The sequence below is a fragment of the Tachypleus tridentatus genome, chromosome 12 (assembly GCF_004210375.1).
Source record: "Tachypleus tridentatus isolate NWPU-2018 chromosome 12, ASM421037v1, whole genome shotgun sequence".
Lineage (NCBI taxonomy): Eukaryota > Metazoa > Arthropoda > Merostomata > Xiphosura > Limulidae > Tachypleus > Tachypleus tridentatus.
Genome location: NC_134836.1, coordinates 66,068,909 through 66,092,910, shown reverse-complemented (window position 1 = coordinate 66,092,910; position 24,002 = coordinate 66,068,909). Strand labels below are relative to the sequence as shown.

At 34.7% G+C, this 24,002-nt stretch overlaps 1 protein-coding gene across 1 annotated transcript in view; it reads left to right on the top strand.

The window, feature by feature from the left end:
• LOC143235649 (cell adhesion molecule Dscam1-like) overlaps positions 1-23,283 on the top strand; it is a 61,717-nt gene extending 38,434 nt beyond the window's left edge. The window contains exons 10-13 of the mRNA XM_076473874.1: positions 8,280-8,401; positions 10,149-10,335; positions 18,621-18,680; positions 23,014-23,283. Coding sequence (XP_076329989.1) covers positions 8,280-8,401; positions 10,149-10,335; positions 18,621-18,680; positions 23,014-23,283 — 639 coding nt within the window. The remainder of the gene's footprint in view (positions 1-8,279; positions 8,402-10,148; positions 10,336-18,620; positions 18,681-23,013) is intronic.
• Positions 23,284-24,002: the final 719 nt, after the last annotated feature.

Genomic DNA, 24,002 nt, shown 5'->3' with positions numbered 1-24,002 from the left:
ATACTGCACAGTTATAAAAATATTACCCTGTTATTATTGTTAATGTTCTTTGCGGTAGTTTCCGAGATCTCAGTTTTGGATTTCTACATCGCCAGCTCGATCTAAGATCAACCTTAGACAGGACAAAACCATTTTGGTGTAGTCTAAGCTAATTTCTCTCCCGCTGGAACAGCGGTTAGTCTATGGATTTACAACGCTAAAACCAGAGACACAGCAAATAGTCCGATGTTGTTTTGCTATAAGAAAATATTCACTAAGCTAATTGACCAATTAGCTGAATTTTATTTGACCAGGTTTCCATTAATCTCAGAAAGTGTAGAATATCTAACTATTTGTGAAAAGACGTCAATGGTTTATCCTTCTTTATTGTTGTGAGTAATTTTAATTCTTTATTAAGTAATACACGGATTTAATGATTATAAAAATAAATGAAATGAACTATTCACAAAATATAATTATATTGAGTAGGTTAAATGAGCAGACCATTTCTGAGTAAATCATTTTATTTTGTAATGAGTTTATATTACTAGTTAATTTCCCAGACTTATCAAATATTCGTTATTGTTCTAGGTTGTAAAGGTTTATGCTGCTATTGCAACACAAATTATGCTTATTTTGCAATTATTTCACTTATAGTTTTATGAAACTCTATTAACAGGTAATTTATACGGAAGGTATAATACGTTTGGACAGTTACTCCTATTGAATGTTAATTGATATATTTTTTTTTTAGAAAAGGTGTGTGTGTTTTCTTATAGCAAAGCCACATCGGGCTATCTGCTGAGCCCACCGAGGGAAATCGAATCCTTGATTTTAGCTTTGTAAATCCGAACACATACAGCTGTACTAGCAGAGGCTGGAAAAAGGTATAATATGTTTGGGTAGGTACGCTGTTGGAAGGTAAATTATTATACAAAACGTGTAATATGTTCGGGTAGATGAGAAAATTTATAACACAGTGTAACACAACTTTTGTTCCTGGATAGTATGTGTTACTTCTTAATTGCTTATGTTTGAAAAAGTACAAAAAATGGTCATTATTCCCTTCAAACTTTGCTTTTGTGACCTGGATAATGAAATTTAGAAATTAACCTATTTTATATGTAAAAATGGTCAAATTTGCACATTTTCATTCACATAAGGTGTGAATAAAACAACATATGAATCAAGATTTACATGTATTTATACTAAAGTTATATAAAAATGTTTAGATGTGAGTAGTTTTCGAGATTTGCGACTGTAATGAAATCACTTTCACGTATCAGCCCCTAAATATAGTCTCCCATCATGTTCTTTTTATACGCTCCTTGGTAGGGGCGTTCAAAGTCCAGTATATCTTGGTGGAAGCGCTCGCGTTCCTCCTCTGAGTATGTTCCCAGGTTTTCCTTGAATTTGTCAAGATGAGCGTCAAGGATATGGACTTTCAGCTACGGCAAAATTAGCTGCAATTCTTCACCAGAGCTTCAACTAGATCCACATAATTTTCGGCCTTGTAATTGCCCAAGAAGCCCCGAACCACTGCGTCAAAGCTGCCGCAAACTCTTTTTTCCTTCCTACTGAGCTTCTTGGGGAATTCTGTGCACTCCAGGATCTTCTTTATTTGTGGTCCAACGAAGACACCAACTTCCACCTTTGTCTCAGACAGCTCAGGGAAGAAGTCTCGAAGGTACTTGAAGGCTGCAGACTCCTTATCAAGAGCTGTAACAAATTGTTTTATAAGACCCAGTTTTATGTGCAGTGGTGGGAACAACACCTTCTGGAGGTCCACTCGTGGTTTGCACTTGACATTATGCCTCCCGTTGTGCTTGTTGTTGTAGTGTGCTGCGGTGTTCCTACTGTCCCAAAGGCAGAGATAACAGGGAAACTTCGTAAAGCCTTCTTGAAGACCCATCAGGTATACCACCATTTTGAAGTCTCCGATAATCTCCCAGCTATACTCATTACTCTTCAAGGCTTTTGGCAAGGTATTGACACTGTTGTATTCCTCTTTGAGGTGCATCGAATGAGCCAGGGGAAGAGACGGATACTTATTCCCGTATGGAGTAGCACAGCTTTGAAGCTTTTGGATGAGCTATCAATGAAGAGGCGCCACTCGTTCGGGTTATAGGCAATTCTAATTGCCTCGCATAGACTGGATACATTGTGGCAGAAGCAGAGCCCACCTTGACGAGTGAAGAAGCTTGAGAAATGTCGGTGACGCTTCCTCTGACTTGGGACTTGCACACTTTCATCTAATAAATCCCCACTCCCTAGATGTCAAAAGCTCGGCATTCGACTTGGTTGAACCAAAATCTCTGGAATGTTCTAGAAAATGGGTAAATTTGAAAATTTCATTACCCAAGTCACAAAAGCAAAATTTGAAGAGAAAAATATATCTTTTCCATTTACTTCAGGCAGAAGCAATTGGGAAATAACAAATTCTGCCTAGGAACTATAAAAAGTAGAAAAATTAATAGTGTGGCTGCTTGTTAATGATTTTAAGCTTTCATTTGCAATAATTTGTTCCTAAAAATGCAATAAAACTGTTTTATGATCAGAGTTAACACTTTGCTAAAATACCGTACATCATATCACTTTCCCATTTAACCTTAACCTCCCTAAACATACACTACTAGAACAATAGAAAGAGATAGATCACAAAAGCCTGATAGAAAAATATCAAAATGTTTATAGAGAACGAAAATGGTTTTTCAGCAAAACCCACATGCCAGAACTATGAATGTAATGTAGACTAAAGAGACATTAAAAAGAGGTAAATGACGGAACTGTGAAAACGCTACTCAGAAAAATTCACGAAATGAATTCTACCTGTATTCATATCCTAGGATTGTTATTATTGTTGTTGTGTTGAATTAAGAATAAAACTATACAATGGGCTATCTGTGCTCCCCACCACGGGTATCAAAAGCCGGTTTTTAGCGTTATAAATCCGCAGACATACCGCTGAGCCACTGGGGAGCCATAGCCTAGGAAGTGATAACATTAAATTAATCTCGCTTTTGTTTTTCCATTTCGAAAATTGGAATCTGTGAAAGATGTTGTTTTTTTTAGTTTATTTGTAGTTTTTCTATGCGAGCTTTATACCGTATCATACTCCTTGTCGGAAACAAATATGGGATTTCAAACTGGATCTGTACATCATGCTTAATTTCGCTTCTTCTTTACGTTAAAAAGTTCCAGAAAATAATCGTACTCCAGTTTTCCATTCACGTACTTTTTTTTTTAATCTGCAGAAAGTTATGAGGTACCAATTAATGAGGTCAAGGTTTGTTACCTTTTCATACGGTAAACTTCACTGTGTACTTCTTTGTTATTCGATTAAACATTAACGTCTGTTAGTGCACACCAAACTCACTGCCATAGGTTAAGTTTTAAAAGCTTTGTGTTCTTGTTGAAGTATTGTTACGTTGATGAAGTTTGTTCAGATGCATTTTTTAAAAAATATACAAATGTGTGTGTTTTCTCATAGCAAAGCCACATCATGCTATCTGCTGAAGCCACCCAAGAGAATCGAACCCCTAATTTGTGCGTTGTGAATCGGTAGACATACCACTGTACTTGGGGGGGGGGGGGGGGTAGCAAATTTGCGACTGAAATCCATAGTATGTTTACTTTAAGCACTCTTGTGAAGTATTGCTTAAATATCAATAAAAATGTGGAAATATGTCAGTTTAGTTTGTTTCTTTCAACTGCAAACGAAAGCTCTGAATACTAGCAGGATTACTCCTTACCATTCAAACACCTGTATTAATGATATAATAGCAGTTAGTAGGGAACAACTGGAAAATATTCGCTCAAATCCCTGTTTTTATCTTCAGGCCAGTTTATCTCCATTTAAAATACCAATTTGTTTGTTTGTTTAGAAATAGCCACAAAGCTACAGAGTGGACAATCTGTACTCTGCTTACCAGGGGTATCAAAACATTGTTTCAAGCGGTGCGGATCCGCAGACATGCCGTTTCGCCACTAGGGGGCTTAAAATATCGGGAATAAATGAGAAACATTAGATAATTATAAAGCTCTTATTTACAGTATCACGATTGAGATTTTTGTGTAACTGAATTTTTATTGTCTTTGTAGGTAACACATAAATTGAGTCAACTGTTGGGTCTTACTTAAAAGATAAATATTATATCTGATGTTCTTTTTAAATTAATATCATCAAACCCTTTCTTTAAAAGCAAATACTGATGAAAAAAAATTCGTCCAACTCTGATGAAATCCAACTCTGCGCGAAATCCGAAACAGAACAGACAGAAAAAAGAACAAGATATGTAATTTAACGTGAAAATACAATAGCAAAAAATGTGTATGAAAATAAACTTAATCTTTAAGGCCTAGAATTAACATTATTCATGCAAGCTACAAGTATTTATTTTGACACTTCTAACTATTAGAATTTATAAAATTGAGTTAAAATAGCAATTTGTAGCTGGATATGGTTTTTCATACCAATGAGGGAAGGGCACAAATGGCTTATAGCGTAGCTTTACGCCTAACAAGAAAATAAAAAAACAGACAAGTCACTTGTTATTAATGGCTTTCGATGTAATTTGAGAGGGTCTAAGTGCAGGTAGAAAGCAATAAGACATATGAAATAGAAAATTTTAAAATATTATTAATATATCTGTATATATATATATATATAAAGCAATAAAATATTCAAGTCATAAACCAAAACACATTATTATGAAATTAAAAAATATATATTTAAAACACGCTGTACGTTTTTTAGAAAAAGAGGATCATAGGGTACAAGTTACAACGTGGAATTATAAAGTGTGTCCCAGGGTTTGGAGATGAGTGAGAAAGTAGGAGCCACACTGCGGTGGAGATAGACCGTCTGTCAGTCTTAATGTTGTACATTTTACATCAAAATTTCTTTCTTTCTCTTTGAAATACCTTTATACAACGGGAAACTAAGTTTGAATTTTCAAACAAGGTCTGAGTAACTGTCATATACTTGTTATTGAAATGTCAAGCAAGATGTTTTGAAAATTTCTGCAGAACACTTTGTCAATATTTCACTTACTCCGTCTGTAGAAGGATATAAATTACCAGAGTTGTAAACATGTTAGTAACCAGAAGAAATGTACTAGCCCAAACTGAAAAGTAGATGAGGTTTATCTGCGCTAGCCGTCCCTAACTAAGCAGTGTAAAACTAGAGGAAAGGCAGCTAGTCATCACCGCCCACCGCCAACTCTTGGACTACTATTTTACCAACGAACAGTGGGAATGACCGCAACATTATAACACCCCCTTGGCTGAAGGGGCGAGCATGTTTGGTGTGATGTGAATTCGAACCAGCGACCCTCGGATTACGTGTCGAGTGCCTTAAACACCTGGCCATGCCAGGCCTCCGTTCCACGGAAAATAATTCATTGTAACGTGTCTCTCATACAAATTACGATACGAAAATCATCCAGTAAGAATACCACACACTCTTGTCACGCACATGATTCATATTGAGTTGTACAACACTATCGTTTCATATTTGGAAGGGCTCTTGTTTAAACGTTTGAAGTTTTTCTTTAGTGCGCTCCCTAATTGTAACTTAAATAGTTTAACTTCCGAAGTGGGCTTTTTATTAATCGTTTTTAATTATGCATCTGACGATTTCATTTTAAACTCACTGTTCAATCTTTATTGTTTTGTAGTTGGGTTTTTTTTTTCCTCGCACGTTTGTTTTCATCTATCAATCAATTTGTTAGATTTGTTGTTTACCATGAATTTCGAGATTAATGTGACTACTTTGAGTATCACTCGTTTTACAAAACACTTTTTCGTTGGTAGCAGGTAGGGTAATCTTTGTGATTATTATCCAAGATATTGCTTTCTATATGGGTCAACCACCTTTTCTTGGACGTCACCGACTTCCCCAAGAAATATTATGCCTGCTCAGTGTTATAAAAGCCCGGAGAGGCCAGGTGCGTTAAGGCGTTCGACTCCCGGTCGCACCAAACATGCTCGCCCTTTTAGCCGTGGGGGCGTTATATGTGACGGTCAATACCATTATTCATTGATAAAAGAGTAGCCCAAGAGTTGGCGGTGGGTGGTGATGACTAGCTGCCTTCCCTCTAGTCTTACACTGCTAAATTAGGGACGGCTAGCGAATATAGCCCTCGAGTAGTTTTGCGCGAAGTTCAAACAAACAAACTAATTAGATTAGTTACCTGTTCTAGTTTCTAAGGCTTTACGCTTAGCAACGTAAAGAAAAAATATTTTAAAGATTTCCTCCTAAAAGTTTTGAGAAGAACAGTATTTTATTGTTAATAACGACGCTGGTTGTAACTGCGGTTTCTATTTATCTTCTGGATATTAGTCAAATTATTTTTATTCATTTACGGTGGACAGATAACTTTCTTCCACTTGAAAAGATATATCTACTCTTTCTTTGGTGCATGGCGACAGTGCTAGTCTTAATCTATTTCAGATTAACCGGATCAGGGTATTCTAAACACAATGTCCTTAGATTTCTCCAGTCGGCAGTATTGTCACTAATAACGGCAACACTTCTTTTCGACATTCTATTTTTAACCTATATGCACAAAATATCTTATGAAACAAATAACGTCGGCTGGAGATTGAGAACAGCAGTCATCTCTGTTATGAACAAAGAATACCCTAATTTTGGGTAAGTTATGAGACTTAATGAACTTTATTATACTTTTTAAAATAAAATTTAGCGTTAATATTTGATGTCAGAAGTATTTGACTGTTAAAAAATATGTAGATCAAAGCAACAAAGATGATACTGCGTGTCTTTAATAGATTGAATCTGTCATTAATTAACTGCATCTTTAAACATAATGTGTAATTAGTAATTAACGAAGCTAATCTTTTGTGTTAATTTTCACAGTTGCTGTGTACTTACTTATGTGTAATAGCAGTTGTTGGTTCTACGGATTTCTACAATAATGTGTATTTGTATTATCAATACGTGTATGAAACTTATGATTTAATCACCATGTTACGAAAATTACAGATCTAGTTACTTAACAACTTTCAATCTGCTTTCTGTTGTCAGATATCCTGACTATAAAAGATGCAACCAAGGTTGCCCTGAAGGAGAGACATATTTACTTGGCTTAAGTAACCTTTTATTTTACTATGAAGTATTTACAGTTGCGATAGCTCTTTCGTCATGTCAGCTACTCCTTCATGAATTATTGGTGAGATTTTAACTTAAATCATCTAATGTAGTATTTTAATGAGAATCCCTTAGTCAGTTAAACAAGACTACATAAAAAACAAAAACACTTTCATTTGAACCTAATTACATTAATTATGTGTGAAATTATTTATCGATTAATTTTTAATATTTAAATGTAATGAGATTCCCTTAGTCAGTTAAACAAGACTACATAAAAAACAAAAACACTTTCATTTGAACCTAATTACATTAATTATGTGTGAAATTATTTATCGATTATTGTAGACAATCTTTTTTTTAGTGTGATAAAGTGAACTTACGTTTTACCAACAGCAAAAACAATGCAAGAGGTGTTATTTATAACAAAAACATAAGGGGTTGATTCTTGGTCTAAGTAAGAGATCTGACTTTGTTCATAACTTTCATAGTGTAAAGTCGAATGTTCTACACAACAATCATTACATTCTAAATATTTGTTGATAAACACGTATTTGTGTGGTGTAGTAATTGTTGTTTTATATTTTCTCAAAGAACAATCAAATGACAGAAGAAGAAGTTATGGAAACATTTAAAAAGTTTTGCTTCTGTGGGCGATTCCAACGAAAAATATACTATTATAAAAGAAATAAGACAAGCGTAAGTTTAAATGTAATATGTAGACCAGTAGCTTTTTCTGCATTTAAACTTATAGAAAAGTGTGGTGGTTTGAATATGGTAGGTACTCTTATCAGTACTTGAGTTTTTGGTTTGAAATTCTTCAGTTATGCGGAAAATTGAGTCCAAAGAATAAATACTTAATATTTTGTGAAAAGTTGCAAAAGAACGGTTTATGGATTTAAAGGTAAATTTGTAATTTATAGTAAAATAATAGAGATTAAAAGTTATGTTTTGAAAATAGCTCTAATTATTTAGCAATACCACTTAACGCATGTTGGTATTTTGTTTAATTTTTGTTGCACATTCACTAGCTTTTCTAACAACGTTCCAACTGATTGAGGATGTGATATTTTGTACATTTCACATGAAATTGTTTTATTCTCTCTTTCAGATACCTCTATACAATGGGAAACTAAGTTTGAATTTTCAAACAAGGTCTAAGTAGATTTCTCAATCATCTTGTCTTCAGGTGGATTTGCCTTCAATGGGTTACTCCTTACATCGATTGCTTTACTGCATCCTTCGACCACAAACTACTTCTGTTTTGGTCTTTTGTCCCTCATCCTCTTGCCCTGACTATCAACACTTTTAGTCAGAACTTGGTCAATAAATATCTGTATGTTGATTCTCCCATTCAACTTTTTCAGTGGCTGATTCATCTGTGTTTATGTTAATTATCTAACTACCCGTGTTTCGTTTCCTTTGTTAGTAATATTGATCATATCACTATTCCTTTACTCATGCTTCATGCTTAGCTTTATCTGGTGTTTGGGAGCAAATCAGACTTGTTGTGATATTCAGTTCATTTCATCCATGTAAGTTTATCATCATAAATGAAATGTTTTCTGCCATTCATCTCTGGATCAGTGGATCGTCATCTCAGCGGTTCAATGTTCCTCGTATTGTTCAGTCTCTTACTAGCTCTATTTCTTCGGTTAGCAATTATCAGATGCCTTGTTCAACACGTTCCATTTTTATCAAAACTTCTGTTTTGATAACTTTTTTTCCAGATTCATTATATTCTGTGACATGTTGATCTTTCAGACTGAAAATGTTAGTGGGGTCCTTCATTGTCTTACTGCTTTACACTTTCCATCTGAACTTTGTTTGACCATTTCTTATAGATTTATTTCCTTTTCCTCTTAGTATGTGAACATTAGCGGGCTGAATTATTAGTCAGCACTATTTCACATACTTTTTATCATCTCACATATATTATCTTTTATCTGAATCATTCTTTCCTCCCAGAAACTACAGTGGCTAGGGAGTGTAACTCTGATAACCTTCTTTCCATTTCTCACCTTCTATGTCCTGTATGTGCTAATTCTCAATGTTTAATTGTTTGCATGACGTTCGTATGTAGTGTTCATTCCCCTCTTTTTATCCTTTGGAAACCGTTCCCTGTTTGTAATATTTCTCCCTCACTAACTGAAATTGAGCTTTTGATTCAATTGGTGTATTCCTCTTTGCATAGTTTAGAAAGGTTTAAACATTTGAAACTAAATAATTGCGCATTTTGATTTAAAAGGAATATTTAGCAAGTTATAAAGAATAAAATAACAGTGTAGAAATACATCATTGCCCTGCGAACTTTTAAAGTACATTTGTTCAGTCACTAGTAGGCTTAGCATAGTCAGGTAGTTAAGGCGTTCGACTCGTCATCTGAAGGTCGCGGGTTCGAATTTCCGTCGCACCAAACATGCTCGCCCTTTCAGTTGTAGGGGTGTAATAATGTGTCAATCAATTAAAGTATTCATTCGTTAAAGAGTAGCCCAAGAGTTGGCAATGAGCGATAATGATTAGCTGCCTTCCCTCTAGTTTTATACTACTAAATTATGGACGGCTAGCGCAGATAACCCTCGTGTAGCTTTGCGCGAAATTAAAAAAGAAACAAACAGAAATTTACAAGATTTATAAAGCAAAATAATCAGTAGTGTCGTTAATATTATTTTGCTTAAAATAATACATTTACTTCAATGGATTGATTAATGCATGTAGGCTTAGTTGAAAAGTTTCAAAACTCATCACACTAAGCGTACATCTCGATTGTAACAGAGCACATTTTCAAAAGTTATCAATGTTACTTGACGGAGTGGTGCTTACGTGTGTCAGTATAACCTACTATTTATGTTTTTATCCATTTTACTATGCATAATATTCTAATTTCTGTATAATAAAATAAACATTCATTTTTTACAATTTTACAAAGATTAAAAACATATCATAATCCGTTGTGTTTGTTTTTCTCAAAGCACAATAATTTTATCACTAGAATTTAGATATGTCTTTACATACCAGTGCATTACATATTCTACTGATACTTCTTTTATTATTTCAGTGGTTCAGCAGCTGTATATGAAGCCACAAATAGAGAAACTGAGTTGATAGTTGCTGTTAAGAAGATCTATTTATCGCAACAACCATATAAGGAAGATTTAATTACTGAGCTGTTAGTCCTACGTGAAATGAAACACCCAAACGTAGTCAACTACTTGGACAGTTACCTCATAGGAGATGAACTCTGGGCAAGTGTTCTTAGTGTTACACATTAGTGAATTCGCTTGTATTTTCAAGTTTACATTCCATAGAGTGCACGTTAAGGTACTAATCTTTATTAAACTTAGTAAGTCAATTTCGAGCAATAGTATTGGTTTAACAATAGTTTCACACATCACTCTTACAGGTTTGCTTTTTAAAAATTCTGTTTCTAAATAATACATGATTGGGAGACAATATTCTAGATAATAAAAATCTAACTCTTTAAGAGTTACTTTAGTTTTCACCTCGTGAAAAATTATTTTGGTATTGGTATTTGTATTAGATATGTGATTACTGACAGAATCTTAAGTCAGGAAAAAAAATATTATGTCTCATTGTTTATGAGAGATTTTACCAAAGAATAAAATGTAAGTGAAATTTTAAATTTTGTTTGTTTAGGTAATAATGGAATATCTGGCAGTTGGCTTATTGAATAACGTTCTCACCCAAACCCGTCTGTCCGAAAATGAAATATCATCAGTTTGTTAAGAAGTATGTTATATTGACTGTTATGAATAGAGGTTTTTGTAATTTTGTTTTCTAACAGATGTTTAATGATTACAATTTACAATGATTACAAGTCTGTTCAATAGTTATTGCAGTTCCTTTCCCATGTTTGTTATGCAAGCATTATTATATTAATAGCATTGCTTATATATAATAATAATAATCTGTGCTTGTATGTGACAGTCATTTTGCACATGTACCAAGATGCTCCTGAGGGTGTGCACCTGAGTATTACTTGTCCACGTGTATGTGCATCTATTTAAGGAGGCAAAGTAACAAAAACCACATAGAAGAGAGGCGATTCGTTGCATTGCAAATACGAATCACAGACAGACAAACACATGTGAGCAGGTGTATATGTGCATCTTTGTAAAGAAGCAAACTAGCAAAGAACTACATCGAAAAGAAGTTGTTTCCTATATAATAAATTTTAATGTATAGAAAATAAAGGCAAAAATAACACTTTTATGCTAAAAACTGGAAACTATTTGTTATTTTTTTTCAATTTAGAATCTCCACTGGTTAAACAAGGTTTTTATTGTCGGTGATATAAGAGAAAATACCTTAATTGGGAAATGATTTGAGTTTAAAATTGCACAGGAGCAATTACTCAAGGTGGTTGATCTCAACCTAAAAAGTCCACGTTTTTCTCATAGCCAGTTTTATGTTAGGTGCTCCAGTATCAGTAAGAACTTTTTAATCTTGGCAGCATATGGTAAAACAACTAATATATCAACCCAATCAATGCTTGGTACTTCTGCTCGTTATAGATATAAACAAGCTTTAATATTTCTTGTTCTACTTGATGTTTGTGCTGTTGTCTTCAAATAACAATATATATATTTAAAATATTGAAAACAACAAAGCATTAAAATTATAGTGATATTTAAAAATATTTATCTTTGAAATAAATTTACATCTCATGTAGGTTCTTCAGGGAATAGAATTCCTACACGTCAACGGTGTAATACATAGTGTTATCAAAAGTCAGAATATATTAGTTGGGATGATTTGGAGCATAAAACTAGGTAAATTTTAAGACATATAATGTCAGGTTTGATTATTAGAAAAACAATTTAACTGCAGATGTTTTCTTTTTCCAGATTCCTAATAATTTGTCCAATGTTACTGAAAATCAGGGGTGTATAAAACCCTTCAGGTTTATCTTTTATACACCTCTAATTTGTAGCCAAATTGTTGAAATTAGATGAATATGTAAAAGGAAATACACCTGCAGCTATCTTGTTTTACAATAATTTTGAGCTTGTACAATATTTTAGTAATTTACAGCATTTAGATTGCAATATTTAATAAGTTTTATACCATGTTTATAGATATTTTCGTAGAAACGTTTGTCTCTCATCATCCAGCCAAACTGATAAGTGATGTTATTGAATAAAATCTTTTTCGGCTCTGACATGTAGGAGACAAAAGATAGAATTGAAATAATACTTCCGACACACCTCTGGTATTGAATCACAATGGACAAACTGAGAATGATGTAAAATAAAAAAACACCATCTGCACTTAGCATGTTTTTATTAGAATTTTGAAACCAGTTGGTTTTCAATATTGTGCCAGCATTCAGTGCTTGTGCAATGATTTTTGTTATTAAAGTCATTACTTTCATTCCTACGTGAACAGAAACACATATATTATGAAGGTGTTGATACGTTACGTGGAAATCATGTTTACTCAGAAATATAAAATATTTACGTATAAGAATTAGTGTTTCCAGTTCTCATGTTCAGTACAATATTGATACATTTTATAATTTAATACATCTTTATAATGTATTTCTAAGAGAACATCTCCAAGTTTTCTTTTATTCGTCTTAAACAGTTCCCGTTATTTTTCGTATTTTTATTGTATGCTGTGGTTGTTTATTTCTTCATTTTTTTAATGTAAAAATTTTAGGTATAATTGAAAAATAATTCATTACTAAAAATACTCTTTCTAATTGTGTAAAGCATTGAATATTTTATAATCTTAATTTATTTTTTCGGTAAAGTTACAATATATAAGGAAATAAAATCCACTACATAGTATAGCTATGAATTATTCTTTTAATAAATGTGTCTATAATTTGACATATAAGCCATGTTTTACGTATGCTTACTAACAATAACACAGCTGGGCCTGATAACTTTAAGTTATATGTTATATATATAGGCCTATATATTTATTAATGATTAAAAAAATAAGAAAAACACCTCAGTGTGCCATTCTGAAATTTGCCAAAAAGGTGGTCTCAGAATGCATAATTCAAGCTTTTCTTTTATGTTTTTATTAAAAACTTTCCCGAGGGGGCATGCCCCCGGAACCTCCTAGCATGGTTTCGCGCCTGCGGCGCTTGCATCAAGCACTCAAACTAACCCCTCCCAATAGCCATTTCTAGCTACGCCCCTGGTAACCAGAAGTAGAATACAATTTTGCTAATTTTATTTCCACTGAATGTCATTATTTATGAATTTTCCATTTACACTAATATACTGGTTCTCTGTACTACCCTGTTTCCCATTCTTAAGTGCTCTGTTACTTGGGTTACTTTTGTATGATCCAATAACATTATGTAGCATAAATTTTGTTCCAGGATAGTATGTGGTATTTCTTAATTGCTTATGTTGTAAAAGTGCAGAAAATAGCCATTATTCCCTTCAAACTTTGCTTTTGTGATCTAGATAATGAAATTTAGAAATTGACCTATTTTCCATATGAAAACGGGCAAATTTGCACGTTTTCATTTACATAAGGATGGCGAGTTCGAATTCCCGTCACACCAAACATGCTTGCCTTTTCAGCCGAGATCCATTATAATGTGACGGTCAATCCTGCTATTAGTTGGTAAAAGAGTAGTCCAAGAGTTTGAGGTGGGTGTTGATGACTAGGTGCCTTCCCTGTAGTCTTACACTGCTAAATAAGAGACGACTAGCGCAGATAGCCCTCGTGCAGCTTTGCACGAAATTAAAAAACAAATATTTATTATCTCAGGGAGGTTTTGTTTCTTCGTTTTTCTGTCTGAAATTAAGTACAAAGGTACAACATGGGCTATTTGTGTTCTGCCCACCACGGGTATCGAAACTCTGTTTCTAACTTTGTAAGTCCTCTAATAGAGATCTACACCAGGGAGGAGTCGGAAAAGCTTAATAGAATTTTTTATCTGTCAATAAGAGTATAAACCATTAACCAAACTTATGGTAATTAACAATGAAACAATAGATGGAACTTGTAACAATCAATATTATTGTTATTATTGTTTTTTATTATTATAAAAACTATCAGTAATTTGATTTATTTATTTATTTTATCATCTAACTTTTTAATGAAAAAAAAACACAGCACTATAACACCTTTCATAAATTTTTGTACTCCAGATTCACAACAGTATGTCTACGGGCTTACAACGCTAACACAGATAACTTATTGTGTACCTTCTTACTTAACATCAAACGTACAAACTGTTCATCTGTTTTGAGGTATTCTAGTCATATTTCTTGGTATAAATGTAATAAACAACAGTTTTCAGATGATGAAAACTCGTACTTCCAAACGTTCACAAGTTTCGAGCCACACGTGAAAGTCGATGATTGTGTGCAAGAGAAAGATGACCGAATAAACTGGGATCATAATAATTTAATGTCACCAAACCCGTGTCACATCCTCGACCGCAGCTCCAATAGTGTTTTGTACCTTTGTCAGTTGAGTGTTATCATGCTCAGACGTGTGTAAAAAGTGATTCTTAAGACTAACATGCAACCTACGTATTCTTCAACGAACGGAAATTATAATATTCGTATTGATTTGTAATAGAAAAAATAACAATATTTTTTAAATTAAAATATTAAAAAAATCAAACACAAGAAACGGGATTTTATTTTCTCAATCTTTTATTTTTTCTCTTCTTCTTCTAAGAGTTAAGTTATAAGCACAGTATTACTTCGCTTGTTTGGTTAGTTTGTTTTGGAGTAAAGCCACGATAGGGTATTGATGTGCCCACCGCAGGGAATCGAGTTTTTAATTTAGCGTTGCAAGTCCGTGACCTTAATGCTCTCCCACTGTAGTTGTGTCATTCTAACAAACATTGTTTGTTAAATGCGCTATAAATGCAATAAATATATCGTCTATTATTGTTATCAATGTAAATATTCGCTTCTAAAATGTTGATCTATTTCGGAAGTAATTGAAACTTAGACGAACATGTAATGACGTTTTGTAACAAAGGTGCGGTATTTGTTTCAACCAATTAGTTTCCAGGCGTCTATAACAAAAACATTCGAGACAGTTATCTATATTTAACATTCTCTTATGATTATCTGAAGTACTCATGCAATGGGCTCAATAACAATTAAAACAAATATGTAAAGACTGTTGATGGAGGAACAATCAAACTATTTCGAATTTATTTGTCTTTCATACGACATAAAACAACCTGGTTACACCTTTCCCATCCTTGAACAATAATACGTTAGGGCTAACAAAAGGAAAATCACGATGCGAAAACATATTTTTCTCATCACAGCAAAAGCAACAACAGGTATATAAGTAAGACTGAATTTCTTTAAGGAATTCCTGATTAATCATCAGAGTGTGATATAGTAATTGTTGGCTTTGAACTGCTTCAGACTTCAAAGATCTATAATACTTGGATTAATTATACGGCTTTCATACAGTATCAAAGTAATATCTCTTATATTAGTGTCTAGAATTAGGTAAAGCCCGCGTGTGACCTTGAGCATGCATTGTTATCATAAGGGGTTGAGACTAAAAGGAAAGGTTTCAAAAAATTGTGTAAATACTTAAAGTATTTAGAAATATACAAGTTTAGAACAGCGGTAAGTCTATGGATTTACAACGCTAAAATCAGGGGTTCGATTCCCCTCGGTGGGCTCAGTAGATAGCCCGATGTGACTTTGCTAAAAGAAAACACACACAACTTTAGAAGAAAACAAAAGCGAAATTATATATGGTCTATTAAGAAAATAGTGCACGCAGTGCATCTCAGAAGTCTTTATTAAGTGTTCCCCTAATGGCACAGTGGTATGTCTGAGTACTTATACCGGTATAAACTGAGTTTCGATACCCGTGATGAGCAGAGGACAGACCAGCCCTTTATATAGATTTGTTCTTAATACCGAAGTACAACAACACTAAACGTATCTTTACTATAATAAAATCACCCTTTAACTCAAACTGTTTAATCGAGTTTATTGAGTAGCTTAATATTTTGCACATCAATCGTAAATATCTTAGAACACCGAATTCAAAAAACAGTTTGTTTTAATTTTAAATTTCTCGCAAAGCTACACGAGAACTATCGGCGTTAGTCGTCCGTAATTTAGCAGTGTAAAACTAGATGGAAGGGACTTCAACTCTAGGGCTACAAATACCAACAAATAGTGGGATTTGCCGTTACACTATAACGTACGGCTGAAAGGGCGAACATGTTTGGTATAACGGTGATTCGAACTCGTCACCCTCAGACTGCGAGACGAGCGCCCTAACCACCTAGCCGTACCAAGCCATATACTTTGTTTTTATTTTTAGTGTTGAATATTGTGTTTCTTTCTTTGGTTGATTGTTGTGTTTTAAATACAAAGCTCACAACAGATTATTTGTGTCTTTTGCCCACTAGGTGTATCAAAACTCGATTTTTTTAGCGTTGAAAGCGCGCGCAAATTAGCTTGTTTTTTTCGGGGAGAGGGTGTAAATAGTATGTACAAAGGACACCTGTACATAATGATGTTGGACGTTTTCGTTGTTGTTGTTTTTAACGCAAAGCAAAACAGTTAACTTTATACACTCTATCCACTGCAGAGAATCGAACCGTCTTCTTTAGAACTGCACCCTGAAAACCTAAGGCTAACCCGCTGGGAGACAAACCTAATGTAACCTCTTTTTTTAGCTTATGTTTCTCAGCAGAAGACAAAGTGATTGATTATATTGCTATGTACTCTCTGATGTATGCCCATATTAACGTTTTTAATATTTTTTCTCTGTGTAAAAGATTTGTTTGTTTATTTTGAATTTCACGCAAAGTTACACGAAGGATATCTGCACTAGCCGTCTCTAATTTAACAGTGTAAGACTGGAGGAAAGATTGTTTTAGAATTTCGCACAAAGCTACTCGAGGGCTATCTGTGCTAGCCGTCCCTAATTTAGTAGTGTAAGACTAGAGGGAAGGCAGCTAGTTATCACCACCCACCGCCTACTCTGGGGCTACTCTTTTTACCAACGAATAGTGAGATTGACAGTCACATTATAACGCCCCCACGGCTGGGAGGGCGAGCATGTTTGGCGTGACGCAGATGCGAACCCGCGACCCTCAGATTACGAGTCGCACGCCTCAACGCGCTTGGCCATGCCGGGCCCCTAGAAGAAAGAAAGCTAGATCCTCACTATCCACCGCCAACTCTTAGGCTACTCCTTTACCAACGAATAGTCGGATTGATCGTCACATTATAACGCCCCCACGGCTGAAATGGCGAGCATGTTTGGTGTGGGGGAATTCGAACCAATGACCCTCCGAGTACGAGTCGGGCGCCCTAATCACCTGGTCATGCTGAACGAATTAATATTCACGATAAAAAAAAACTATTTAAAAATCTTGACATCATGCTTTTTTCAGTTTTTCTAATAGTTTAGAAATAATTAATAATAATGAAATAAGTCTATAATTTACTTAATTATTCGTATCGCCTTGTTGTTGTATAATGGGAGTATTATGGCTATTCGAGGTTCTATGTAAATATTTTTGCTGAAATAAATAAACGATAAATACTTCCAATAGTTAATAATTAATTTATATTTATATTATAATTATTTATAATTTGTATATTTTTTACCGTTTTACTGAAATTCCATCGTGCCTTGATTCGTAATTACAGGTTTACATGCACGAAATAAACGTAAAGAATTATTGTTTCTTTTTACATTAAATTATTTGCATGAATTGTTATCAGTTTATTCTATAATATTTTTATAAAACAGTTGTTGAACTGGGCCGAGATGTTAGTTATTTATTAGATTATTGTAGCGATTTTCAAAATGCCATAAAAGAAGCTTGCTTCTTTGGGAAATTTTCAAAATTATTGCAATGCGCAATTGAAAAATGTAAATTGTCAAGAAAACGAAATTATATTGGTAGACTCTTAAGTAGCTCGTTTTGCAAAATATAAAATTATATTTTGAAAATGTTTACAGGAATTAGTACTTCTAAATTTCTCTTTCACAATAAGTAATTTCTATAAACATAAAGTATTCAACTACTGTTTACATGGTGACCATGTTTTTCTTATGTTAATTTTTTTGTTCTTTAATTGTGATTGTTGTGCAATCAACCAACATTTCCTCTTGATAAAAACGCTTCTCAACTAGGGATCACACAATTAGTTATTCATAGCACCGCTGGTTACTTCTTGCCATGTTTTATTCGTTATATTTGTGAAGGGGTCAGAAAACTTTAGAAACTATAAAGGTCACTTCTCAGGTCCACGACAAAACAAGAAAAAAAGCAACAATCGCACCGGATTTCGCTACATCATGACAACCAGTCAGCCCAAGAAGACGTCATCACTTCAGAGCGCTTCAGTAACTCAGGATTTTCACCAATCAGTCGTACAAGGACATTTTGTTTGCAGAACAAAAGGTCCATTCTGTTTTGTCTCCAAGACTGCTGGTTACTATCTTGTTATGACGCTTGAAAAATCTCTACGTAATTCAGTATTCTTTTTATTACTCCATTGAGGTTCTGTTGTCAACGCTGCAGGTTTGGGCTTCATTACCTCCTGCTGCTGCTCAGAATAATGAGGTGACAACCCATGAGCCCGTATGCGTATAAAACACTAATTGAAATCAGGTTTGAATTCACCACCTGTTTCTTGGGCTTGGATAAATCCGCTTATGCATGGGATGGTAGATCCACTACCGTTGAAATGAGCGATTCCAGGTTTTATAATAACGTGCTTTTAGAATTAATAAACACTTGTAAAAAAGCGAGTTCTGTGAAGTTGGCTGGAAAGGTTAGGCTATTTTCAAAGGAGGGAAACAAAATAATAATTACTAAATGTAAGTGGCCTGGTGAGATAACCACTGTACTTCAGTTTATATCTCTTGTCCTCCATATGTTGTCAGTATAGTGATATCATTATTTCAACAACGCAAACCAAAATTAAAAGCTCATTAAAGAAAAAGTTATCTCCCTGGTGTGACAAGGTAAATTTGGTGGTTTATAACTTTAAAACTGATGGCTCGATTCGTACAAAGGGAGACCCGACATGGCCAAGTGGTTAAGGCACTCGACTCCCGAGAGTCACGCGTTCGAATCCCTGTCACACCAAACATGCTTCTTCTTTCGGCCGTGAGGGCGTTATAATGTGATGTTCAACTCACTATTTGTTGGTAAAAGAGTAACCCAAGAGTTGGCGGTGGGTGGTGATGACTAGTTGCCTTCTCTCTAGTCTTACACTGCTGAATTATGGACAGTTAGCGCAGACAGCCCTCGTGTAGCTTTGCGCGAAATTCAAAACAAACCAAATTCCACAAAGGGCACAATGCAGATAACAATATGTAACAAAATTTTTACTTTTCCTTGTTCCTGGTTAGAAAGTGTTATTTCCCAATTGCTTATGCCTAAAGTAAATCAAAAAACCTATTTTTCTCCTCAAACTTTGCTTTTGTGACTTGGGAACGTATAACGAAAACACGATGGGAGACTATTTTGAAGGGCTGATACATGAAAATGATTTACCTTACAGTCGCAAATCTCAAAAAACTACTCACTTCTAAACATTTTTGTATAACTTTAGTATAAATACATGTAAATCTTTATTCATATGTTGTTTTATTCAGACCTTATGTAAATAAAAATCTGTAAATTTGCCTGTTTTTACATAGAAAATAGACTAATTTCTAAATTTCATTATCCAGGTCCCAAAAGCAAAGTTTGAAGAGAATAATGAGCATTTTCTGTACTTTTACAACATAAACAATTATGAAATAACACATAGTATCCAGGAACAAAAGTTGTGTTGCATGGTGTCATCCACTGTGTGGCTTTGCGTTTGAAAACATAATTAAGGAGTGGAGTACAAATGGATGAAAAACGTTTGAAAAAGACAAACGTTAAATAAACAATAGTTAACAACTCGAATAACGGCTGAATAATCTTAAACACGTTTCGCTACGAGATGTGGCGAAAATTAGTTAAATTTCATTGACATTTTAAACTAGTATTGTTTTTTCTTTATAAAAGCTGATGCACATTCTTGTAACAATACATCATGGTAGGTTCTGTCTCTTGTTCGACATTGATTAATATTCATACCTTCATTGTATAGAAACGAAAGTCATCTCTTTCTCTAACCCATCATTACTTAACGTCAGGTTTTTTGGGTTTCTAAAGAATATGATATAAAGCCCTTATTTCCTTTAACCGGACATTTATCTTCGACGTGTCTTTGTTTTGTTTAAAGATGTGTAAAAACGTCTTGTAACGTAATATAAGTGAAATGGTCGAAACGTCTTGTAACGTAATATAAGTGAAATGGTCGAAACTATTTTTACGTGCGCGATATAGTTGTATTGATTGCGTTCTCGTGCGTTTTGTTGCGAGAAGAAAACGGTCTAACGAGATTTATTGAATCCAAAGACTTATGAATAATTTATCTGATGAGCAAAGAACGCTCACTGTGGTAACACTCCGATTTCGAATTCACGAGACTTTGTAGTGTTGAGTTTGAAATTAAAATAATAATAACAGAAACACATTCTGGCTGAGACATCTTTCAGTACAATCATAACAACCTAAAAGTGCAAGCGTTGAGCTGAATAATGTTGACATTAAGGTTATTTGCGTAGGTTGGTTAATTGGTTGAAGCAAAAAGTTACACAAGGGCCTCTCTTTGCTCTGCCCAGCAGTGTCTCAGAGTTAAGAGCCCACAGAGTTGCCGCTATGACAGTGGAAAAATTGAAATTTGTTCGTTTTGTTTCATCCCAAAGTTAGATAACAGCTTATCTGCGTTTTCTTCAAAAAAGAAAATCGAACCGAAGATTTAAGAGTTATGAGTCCATAATCTTGCTGTCGATCAACTGGTAACACATTTTTGGAAATGATAGACTAGAAAGGGAATGACTAACCAATACTGCCCACTGTTGGAATAATTTTTACCAAAAACCATAAGACTGATCGTCAAATTATAACATCCCCACGGCTGAAAGAGCAGTTACGTTCAGTGACAGGTTTTGATACAGGATATTATTCACGAGAATTAACTTTTAAACATTTAGATATTTATATATATTACATGTCCCCCGAAGTGGTACAATGATATATCCGCGGACTCACATTGCTAAATACTGGATTTCGATACCCGTGGTGAGCATAGTGCAGACAGTCCAATGTGTACCTTCGTGCTTAATTCTAAAATAAACAAACAAAATATAATATATTTATAGTATAATACGAAATATATTCAAAATACGTTTGAATAGGAAACGCTACTATTACACAAGTTTTATCAGACTTGAAACTCGAGGCCCAGCATGGCCAGGTAGTTAAGGCACTCGACTCTTAATTCAAGGATCGCGGGTTCGAATTCCCGTCACACCAAAACATACTCGCCTTTTCAGCCTTAGGGACGTTATAATATGACGGTCAATCCCACAATTCGTAGTAGCCCAAGAGTTAGCGGTGGGTGGTGATGACTAGCTGCCTTCCCTTGAGTCTTACACTGCTAAATTATAGACGGCTAGCGCAGATAGCTCTCGTGTAGCTTTGCGCGAAATTCAAACCAAACCTTAAAACTCGAATTCAAACATTTACTTACCCCAGAGATGCCTACTATTATTTTGCTAAGACATTGCTTAAGCATATGTTTTCAGTCGAAATGTTTTGCAGTGTGTACTTATCGAGCGTACCACGAATTATTTTCAACACCTACAAAAGTGTACATTCATCGAAAAGCAATCAAAGCTGAGTGGTCTGTAGCTGGTTACCAAAACTACAAGTTAAACTTTCTGTGTCTCAACTGATTGAAAATATGCTGTAACAACAGTTAATGTCTGACGTTAGCTATGTCTCAACTGATTGAAAACACACTGTAACAACAACTAACGTTTGACGTTAGCTATGTCTCAACTAACTAGGAACACTGTAACAACAATTAATATTTGTCGTTCGCTATATCTCAACTGATTGAAAATACACTGTAAAAAACTTACCCAAGACGTTAACTTCGTCTCAACTGAATATAAACATGCTGTAATAATTTTACCAAGTTCTGGTCAACAGAAAGAACCAGCAGACACCTAGATGTAAAAATATAAAGCTATAAATCGTAGAAAAAAGAAAAAAATACCTGTATGATAACACAAGGTCATAATTCTAGTAAAAACTTAGCACACGGGGCAAAACACAAAAGGTGCAATGAAATTCTAAAAGAGACGCAAAACTCAAGCACTTTCAAAATTTTCTACTGTTCAAAATCACTCCTGTTTAAGGTCTTTTCTTGAAATGCATTGTAAAAAATCTAGTATGAGAAATGTCTACCTTGAGAATACAAAATAGGATTACAGTTACAAAATAAAAAAGTGTGTGTGTGTGTTTTTTAGCAAAGACACATTGGACTATCTGCTGAGTCCACCGAGGAAAAACAGAAATGAAGAAGGCAGGAGGACTGTTTTTGAATTTCGGGCAAAGCCACACAAGGATTATCTGCGCTAGCCGTCCCTAATTTAGCAGTGTAAGACTAGAGGGAAGACAACTAGTCATCAGTACTCACTGCCAACTCTTGGGCTACTCTTTTACCAACGAATAGTGGGATTGACCGTCACTTATAATGACCCCACGGCTGAAAGGGCGAGCATGTTTAGTGCGACTGGGATTCGAATCCGCGACCCTCAGATTACGAGTCGAGCGCCTTAACCACCTGGCCATGCAGGGGAAATGAAAAAAAAGCATTCAAAACAGTTTAAAGAATAAATCTTCTTTGTAGACAAAAATCGTAAATTCGAATTTTGTTGGTAGAAATATTTCACGATGTTTTTTTCCAAACCTATCATTTGATATACTAAAATAAAAAGATATTCAATAAAATATTTTCAGGTAATGTTTATGTTAAATTAGGGTACGGCAAGCAGCCCAAAATCCCTTTTGTTTTCAGAGCACCCAACTTACTTCAATAGGTGCCGAACACAGATTTGCAACTGGGCTGTTCAAACGCACATTGGAAACCGTCGTTCTCCAACACAAGATGGTTTACGAAAAGCAACAGGGAGGAATAGTGTGCTTGCGACACGACAGCCCCAAAGCTGGACATTTGAGATCAAAAGTAAACTACAAGGTTGTTTTCAAGATAAATGATCGTCAAATAGAGCTTGACCGAACTTTGCAACATGGACTGAAACGACATAGCGAGTATCCAAAATCATAGAGTATTTAACAGTATGTACAACTTTGAACAGAGCTCACCTGTGATGTGCTGTAAGTGCTAAAACATTATTTTGGTTTCCATATTTCTTTGATCTTAGCTCAAAAAAAATGTTTTCGTATTGCTTTTTGAGCTTAAAATGATTATCTCTTCATTTTGATTATTTATTCACTGTTGTTGTAGACGCTAAAGGCAATAATTTGTTGAAAGTTTCTCTAATCTGAGGGTTGCAGGTTCGAATTCCCGTCACACCAAAACATGCTTGCCCTTTCAGCCTTAGGGACTTTATAATATGATGGTCAATCCCTCTATTCGTTAGTAAAAGAGTAGCTCAAGAGTTGGCGGTGAGTGGTGATGACTAGCTGCCTTTCCTCGAGTTTTACACTGCTAGATTAGGGACGGCTAGCGCAGATTGCCCACGTGTAGCTTTGCCCGAAATTCAAAACAAACAAGTTTATTTAATACAAGAACTTCAAATGATTAGTATGCATATATTTCGTATACTTTTTTCTTTGCGTTTCTTATAGCAAAGCCACATAGGGCTATCTACTCAGCCCACCGAGGGGAATCGAACCGCTGATCTTAGCGTTGTAAATCCGGAGACATACCGCTGTACTAGCGGGGGACATTCTTTATTGTTAAATACAAAGCAATAAAATGAGTTTTTTGTGCTCCACTCGCCACAGGTATTAAAACCTGTTTTAGTGTTATAAGTTTTCAGC